The sequence below is a fragment of the Diadema setosum genome, chromosome 8 (assembly GCF_964275005.1).
Source record: "Diadema setosum chromosome 8, eeDiaSeto1, whole genome shotgun sequence".
NCBI lineage: Eukaryota > Metazoa > Echinodermata > Echinoidea > Diadematoida > Diadematidae > Diadema > Diadema setosum.
Window position 1 is genome coordinate 17,296,898 of NC_092692.1, and position 8,222 is coordinate 17,305,119.

Consider the following 8,222-nt stretch of genomic DNA (forward strand, 5'->3'; position numbering starts at 1 on the left):
AGGGTGGGTACGAAACTGCTCCAGATAACACTTTCATAAAAACATGTAAAACTTTAAAAATTTCATAACTTTTAAATTCAGTGCCCACATTCTGATGAAACCTCTACAATTTGGTTAATCTGACTTTGCTGTATTTGTAAAATCCAACTTGAACATTGAAGTTGTAGAACTGCACTCCGATTACAATCATAATAAAGCTGCATGGAAAAAGGACAAAAGAACAAGACTAATGCAACAACCGCCATTCTTTTTCACGTTTTTAATTTACTTTTTCACTGAAGCAAACTTCACATTTTTTCTAGACTGGTTCGAATGTACTTTTTCACTGAAGCAAAACTTCACATTTTTTCTAGACTGGTTCGACAAGCTGGATGGTGGTTTCAACAGCTAAAGAGTTACAGAAGAGATGTGTAATTCAGTGAACTTGCCTCCCATAGGCAATGGAGATGGAATGGGTTTAATTCAGAGGAATGCCCTTTACTTTGATGAGGCTGTTGGGAAGTACAGCGGAGTTCAGTACTAGAAAGCATGAAGTTTAAGCGTGCATTGTGATGTCATAGGCATTAACTTGTTTCATCATCATGTATCAAGCCTGTTTCCATCTCGAATAGTTGCGTTGGTGTGGTGGTGGAAAAGAAAAAAAGCTTGATACACAGGATGATGAAACCATCATGGCGGGACAGGGGGAAAAGCCCCTACAAAGCTGTGATGGAAAGCTTGGACTAAGATCCAGGTCCTGCCATGAAGGTCCTGGGCTAACTTTGGCCCTATTGTGTGGACTCTCTCTCTAGGCCTCCAGCTTGGCCTTGGGCTGGCCCTTGGCCGTCTTGGCCAGATGGTCGGTGAACTCCTGGTAGGGAGACTTGGTGAAGACAGTCTCCTTCCACATGTCAGGGGTCAGGTAGCTGTAGGTCTTTGAGATGGCCTCAAATGTGGCCTTGGCTGTAAGACAGAAAGTATGACATGACCATTACTAATTCCATCATCACTACACTTAGGCTGCAAGTAACAGCTCTACCACATTAATACACTATTTGTGCATTGTTACCCGACCATACAAATCCTATGACCATGCTTCATTTTCTTTTTCACCCCGTCACAAGCAAATGTAATGTTCCCAAAATCTCTTTTCATGCATCTTGAAGTTACGACACCAAAATTACAGAAGCTGTGTGCTATCTTTATCAACATCTTCTGATAAATATAATGAAACTTATACTACCCACATTAGCCATACAACTTGATACAAGAACGGTCCAACAGAGAAATGATGGTTCCAACTGAGTCTGCACCAAGGGATTAGCTGTTGAATTCATATTTCAGTTACATGAAGGTTATGGCTTCTTCAACTACAGTTCTAGCAACTGAGGATGTAGAGGCAGTAGCTACGGCACTTACCAAAGTTGCCCAGGGTAGCGGTCTGTCCGCTGGCGCTGGTGTAGCAATCCTCAATACCAGCCATCTGGAGCAGCTTCTTGGGTACAGGGGCGCTGACAATACCAGTACCACGGGGTGCGGGGATCAAACGCACCAGAACACTGCCACACTTCCCTGTGACCTGCCGGAGAAGAAACAGGGATCAAGTTTAGCATAAAGACTCTCCTGGGTGACAAAAAGAAGGGTTACAAGAGGTGGGGTTTTGTTTGTTTGTTTTTTTTGACAAACTTTTTTTTTTCAATTTATTGTCTTTTGCTGTAAAGCAAGTGAGCAATCATAAAGGCAGGTCGTTACTGACCAATTTTCATCCTTTCTCTCACTCATAAAAATAATTTTTTAATACGAAAACTTCAGCGATAATACCCATAAACCCACTGTTAATACATGAAATAGTATAATTCCCAAACACATAAGACAGGAAAAGGTTGCTCTATTTTACACTGAAATTCATCCTCTTTAATGCTTGCAAATGCTTGCATATGAAAAAAAAAAAAAAAGAATTCGACAACGAATTTATAACTCTCATGTGTCTTCACTTTTGTCTTTGCCTTTTTCAATTGTCTTTAGAAATTCTGTGACTAAACTTGCTATCAAACTTGTGCACATTTATGAATGACTGAAAAATTTCTTGGAGTGGACCGAGTCCAGCTTATTCATGGTTCACAATCGATAAAAAGACATTCATCAACTTTCGGTGTAAATCCTTGGATTAGCCTAAGAAAATTAACATAACAGACAGCAAGCTAACCTTTGGTAAATGTTTGAGACCCGTCTGGCATTTGACTGCATCTGGGCCCCCATTTCATAAAAACTTGATATGATAGCAACTCTTGCTGGAACGACAATTGTCATGGTAACAAGAAGAATCCAGTCTCCTGATTGGCTGTTGCTATGGGAAGTTGCCATTCCAGCAAGAGTTGCCATCCTACCATTTTTTATGAAATGATGCCCTGATGTTACACCGACTCCTTGGGCCATTTTCTCACCTTGCAGGGAACGGTATGGGGCTTGCCGATCTTGTTGCCCCAGTAGCCTCGTCTGACGGGGATGATGGAGAGTTTGGCCAGGATGATGGCGCCCCGGATGGCCGTGGCAACTTCCTTGGAGCACTTGACTCCGAGACCGATGTGGCCATTGTAGTCACCAATAGCCACAAAGGCCTACACAGAAATAGAGGAAAGAGTACTTCAGTTTAAAGCATCTGCATTACTTTACTCAGACAGGACTTGAGATTTGTTTTGTTTTGCTTTGTTTTTTTAATGCTACGTGGTAAGGTATTCAGAGCATATATCCCCTTTCCAACTGATACAAGAAACATAATCGGTCAGATTATATATTTCTCCCACTGCTCAATTCTACTCATTTATCATTGCTTTCTACACAAGTAGAAATCTAGCTTCAACTCATGAAGGTGTATTCTGACATAGAATATTTTCATTTTTTTTTTTTTTTTTTTGCCGTGTTCTCTATATCAAACAAACAATGGTCTCCCTTCTTTCAATCCCTGTTAGCAATTTGAGCTCAGTTAGTCATGCACGATAGAGACACTATCGTCACTAGATCCTGTCACTTCACTATCAACTCCTGCCAGAAAAGAGATGCTGTTTCGAGATGGGCATTGGTCAGCCTTTGAAGAACTTTCTCTTTAGTCTTTGTCTTTCACTCGTGCAATTCACTTTCACCTGCACGAAAAGCAACGATGCCCCCACAGAAAAATTGGACTGCTCACCTTAAACCTGGTGCGCTGACCGGCACGCGTCTGCTTCTGGACAGGCATGATCTTGAGAACCTCGTCCTTGAGGGCGGGGCCAAGGAAGAAGTCGATGATCTCAAACTCCTTGATGGGCAGAGAGAAGAGGTAGATCTCCTCCAAAGACTTGATCTTCAGGTCTGCAAGTAGCAGACAACAGATTGGTATATCACATGTGGTGAATGAAGGAATGTAATCTTATTTCAATGTAGATGAGGGTACTTCTTTTTCTTTTTCAAGTTATGTGTAGTACTAGTTTGCTAAAGCTATTTCGTTGGGAAAAAAGAAGAAGATATAAATAAATAAATGAGAATCGTTTCGAGCAGCAAAATCTACTCTGAAATCAAGAGGATTTCAAAGTGTATATCACTTCCATATTACAGCAGGCCTCACTCTAATGACCTACATACAGGCAACTCCTGTTAACACAATAACAAAATCATCACAACCAGCAGTTTTCGTTTCTTATATCAAAATTTTATTACAGCCGAGTCAAGTATATCAAGATACATCAATGATAATATAAGGACCTGAAGTTTTACTTCGCTGTAACAAGAATTTCGTTATATAAAGGATGTTTGTTATAATATGGTTGCACTGTAGGATATCTAACTTCTAGAGATCTCAAAGCGTGCTGTCAAAAAAAAAAAAATGAATAAATAAATAGAAAGGTATGGTAATAAAAAACTTCAGCATCAGTCAGTCACCCATTGAATGGTGACTTCATGCCTCACCTTTCACAAGTCTGCCCAGCTTGGTGACAGGCATCCATTCCTTGTCTTCTGGCTTGCCTCTTCCGCGGCCGCGACCCCGTCCACGACCGCGCCCACGGCCTCGGCCCCTCCCGCCAGACCCAAATCCGCCACGGAAACCGCCTCGACTACCACCGGCTGGTGCTGCTGCGTCCGCCATTGCTGTTTCACAAAATCAATCAATGTGAATGAGACAAAAGCACACATACAAAATAAAATTAGCATGGATTGACAAAGCAGTTCACTCGGTTCCAATGATCATGCATCCCATGCATGGGGGTGTGGTTCTAAATTCTGTCAGTAATAGACACTTGGAAATGCCAATGACGAAAAGATCAGTGAAATCATAAAATCAAAACTGGACTCTCATGAGATTATGACTGTTTCAAAGAATGCTATCTTACATGGTGTTCCACAGTGACGACAGGTCACTTAAACATCTTGGTAATATACCGACAGCATTACCTACACTGTATGTGGTAGGTCTATGGCGTCTGTAATAGAAAACAACACTCGCTTGCCTTGAAAATATAAATACATTTTCCTCTGACATGAATAATACTCTACGTTTATCATTTCAAGAGCAGTTTACTGGTAGAATGTACACCAAAATTACAACCCTTACTATTTACTACCCGGTAACACTAGAAATCTACTAGAAACGTTCTACTACTGTGTAGTACTGTAGGCATATTTGAGTGTCCGGCACATAACCATAGTTAACATTTGTGTATACCGGTATTTTATTCATATTACATTACTGAAATTCTATGAAATCTTGCTCACATGTGGAAAAAATGCTGAAGATTCAAATGGAACAACTACCAAGTTCAGTGATCAATACCAAAAATTTGTAGCTATCATTTTCAAATGTGAACGATGTCATTTAGTTACACTCAAAGGAAGGAGCCTGCTGCACCTCGTCACCCCGCGCCCCATACACAAAGCAAAAACTGAGACATGCACAGGGGCGGGGGACCATGGTGATAGGGCCTAGACCTACTTCAAACACTTATTCCTACCACTTCGGGCCCCCCATGGCACTAGGGAAAAAAAAAATGAAAACTTGTGCGAGTGTGGCGAGGCCTTTCCACTTTTGCCCCGAAGACTTTTTTTTTTTTTTTTTTTTGCTTGTTAGCTATGATTATGAAACCCAGAAGTGGCACAGCTGAATAAGTAGATCTATAAAAAAAAAAAAAAGTGCCCCCCCCCCCCCCCCCACTTTTGAAAACAGCGTGGCACACCAGCCATGTTTGATACATAAAATTTTACCGCTTATTTTTTTTTTTTTCTTCAATCTTTTCTGGTGTGTGCGCCCTTGCTGGCAACCCCTCTTTTGCCTCCTCCAAAAGTCCAATTCATTCACTCATACGAAAAAGGATAGGACTGTGCTGTAAAAGCCTAAATTTAGCCCCCTAAACAATGCTAAATCCAGCCCAGGATTGCCTGTAATGTATGGCTGTCAATTTACTTAGTAGAAGCACTTTCCGAAAACACACCACTCGAGCCAACCAACTTTCGATGATAGGCCATGCCACGGACTATCGACCAGCAGCATGGCATTATACACACACATTCCCCACTGCACTACCCCTAGTCACTACCATTGTCATTACCCGTCGTAAAATGTATACTAGCTAGACCAGTGCACTGGTAGACCCTACGCTGAAAACATCGAAGTCCGTGTCCTCCTTCATATCACAAGTTCATGACACACAATACAACCGAAAAGTTATATAATTCCCAAAAAATATGGCAAAGCCCGCACACCATCATGTTCTTCATAGTTTTAAGATCATGTTCGTGTAGTTTAAAGGGCACTATCTGCACGGATTGACTAGATATTTGAGGATTTTGTAGCGTTTTTGGTTCCTCTCGTCTACCTACGTGATAATTTCTGTTGTAAAAAGAACGATACATGTACTCCAGAGGGCGCTCTTTCACTCATTTGATATCGCGCAATGCAGAGCACTACTTCTGAAATATAGTGAAAGAACATATTCTAAGAGGAATTCAATGTTTATTTCATGAAGATCGGTTTTGAAATGGCTGAGATATAGAAACATAGAGGTCCTTTGTTGGGACCACTCTCTTCGTTTTACTTTTACTGTAAATACTTCTCTCCCCCTCCCTCTCTCTCTCCCTCTTTCTCTTTATTTGATATCTCAGCCATTTATAAACATGATTTTCATCAAACCTATTTATTCCTCTTCGAATTATCTAGACCCCTGTGCTCCCCAATATTCATGTATTTTATGGTTTCTAATTATGACTCCCAAAAAGTCAAGGCCTGAATCCCCACAGAACCGGCGGAACGGGGGGGGGGGAGCCCCCCCCCCCCACATACACACACACGTGTACACACTTTTTGCACCATACATAGGAATAAATAGGGTATAACTTTGCCTCCCCCCCCCCACCGGCCCCCATTTTTTTTTTGCGCCATAGGACCAGTCCTACATAGGAATAGGCCTACAGGGTGTCGCTTTGCCCCCCCCCCCCCACCCACACACTTTTTTGTTTTTTGTTTTTTTTTTACCCCGGAAGTGGCACTAGAAATATGAAACCTTGAAGTGTGAGTGCATTATTTAGTGCCTTTATTTTTTCAGCGTTTCCCCTACTCCCCCCCCCCCCCTTTTTTTTTTTTTTTTTTTTTTCTTGTCAGCTTAAAACCCCGGAAGTGGCACACAAGTTGCGCTGAAGGCCTTTTTTTTTCTTTTTCCTTTTCTTTTTGTTAGCTGCTGAAACCGGGAAGTGCCCCCCCCCCCTTGATAACTTGGCACCGGCCATGCCCCATCTTAACCAAAACTGTATCATAAAGGCTTTATAAATCTGTATAAGTGTATCTTCAGCTTGATGTAAATAGAAAACAAATGGTATGACCATAGCTATGACTACCGCCACACGCACACAATAGGCCTACGGGGCCGGCGGAACCACTTTTTTCTTTCTTTCTTTCTTTTTTTTTTTTTTTTTTTTTTTTGCACAATTAGTAGGGCCTACATTTTGGGCCATCGACTTTTGGGCCACCACTTTGGGCCCCTCCCCCCCCCCCCCCCCCACACACACACACACTTTTTTTTCACCCCGGAAGTGGCACCAGAAAAAACAAAACAAAAACATATGGAAATGGTGTGGGTTTTTTCTAACTTTCAATGTTGCGCTTAAGACCTTTTCTCTTTTTTTTTTTCAAGTGCATGGTGTAATCTCTTTGATGCACAACAAAGAGATTTTATAGGGTGGTGTAATATTATTATGCCTTTGATGCACACACGTACATACGCACACACGAGCATAAACATGTATACGTTATTCGAGCAGATATAATCACGTCTTCAAACATTATGGCACTCCAAAAAAAAAAAAAAAAAATGCTTTGTTTGGTTTGGCTTGCCAAATCGCTGTGTGTCATTTTGTGACGATGACAAGTGATGATGATGATCATATACATGTGGCGGATCCAGGAGGGGGCGCGCCGAGAGGGCGCCCCCTTTTATTTTTTGTTAAAACAAAATAAATCAAAAAGAAAAAAAGGGGGCGTGTGCCCCACCCATAGAGCTGTTATACAGCTCTATGGCCCCACCCCCCCCCCACCCCTTTAATTTTGTAAAGGCACCCCTCTTTACGAAATTCCTGGATCCGCCCCTGCATTCAATGATGATGATGATGATGATAGGCCTAATGATAATGATGATGACAATGATGATCATGATGATGATGATCGATGATGATGATAATGATGATGATGATAATGATGATGATGATGACAATGATGATGATGACATGTTCTCGAGCTATTGTTTTCGCGATTTAAAACCGCGGCCAACAGCGCGATCCACGAAATTCACGAAAAAAAGATCCTTGAGGATCTTTGCGCAATATACGGCCTTACGGACATGTATGTTCACGGTTTCCTTCATTATCTGTGTGAAAACAGTACCCACACTGTACATGTACCTTGTACATGTACGCTACGGTAGTACTACTAGTAATAGAGTGTGTCAGCGAGAGAGCGGATCGAAGAAACAATGGCTGCGATTGGAAGGAGCGTATTTTCACTGATGAGGCACTCAGCGGGCCTATGTAATACAAGCCAAAGGGTATGTTGATTTCATGAGATGGGCTGTCATGGTTCTCCCAGGAAAAAACCTGGTCCAATTTGATTTGGCATTACTTTTTGTGTAAAAGAAAACATACAGCAGCAGTTGTATGGGTGTGTAGCTATCAATCAACACAGTCCCGTATACTGTGTTTAGTGTTAGTTATTGCAAAGCGTACCTCTC

The 8,222-nt window shown here is 41.6% G+C and overlaps 1 protein-coding gene across 2 annotated transcripts; it reads right to left on the bottom strand.

Moving 5' to 3' along the window:
- Positions 1–244: 244 nt before the first annotated feature.
- On the bottom strand, positions 245–5,914 carry LOC140232293 (small ribosomal subunit protein uS5). Of its 2 annotated transcripts, none has more exons than XM_072312422.1 (6): positions 5,827–5,914; positions 3,922–4,101; positions 3,167–3,327; positions 2,424–2,597; positions 1,399–1,558; positions 245–942 (listed from the first exon to the last, which is right to left on the bottom strand). In XM_072312422.1, the coding sequence occupies exons 1-6, from the start codon at positions 5,885–5,887 to the stop codon at positions 788–790; spliced, it is 891 nt and encodes a 296-aa protein (XP_072168523.1). In that variant the 5' UTR covers positions 5,888–5,914; the 3' UTR covers positions 245–787. The 2 variants fall into 2 exon arrangements, with proteins under 2 accessions (XP_072168523.1, XP_072168522.1); XM_072312421.1 differs by lacking the exon at positions 5,827–5,914 and adding an exon at positions 5,439–5,487.
- Between the last annotated feature and the right edge of the window lie 2,308 nt (positions 5,915–8,222).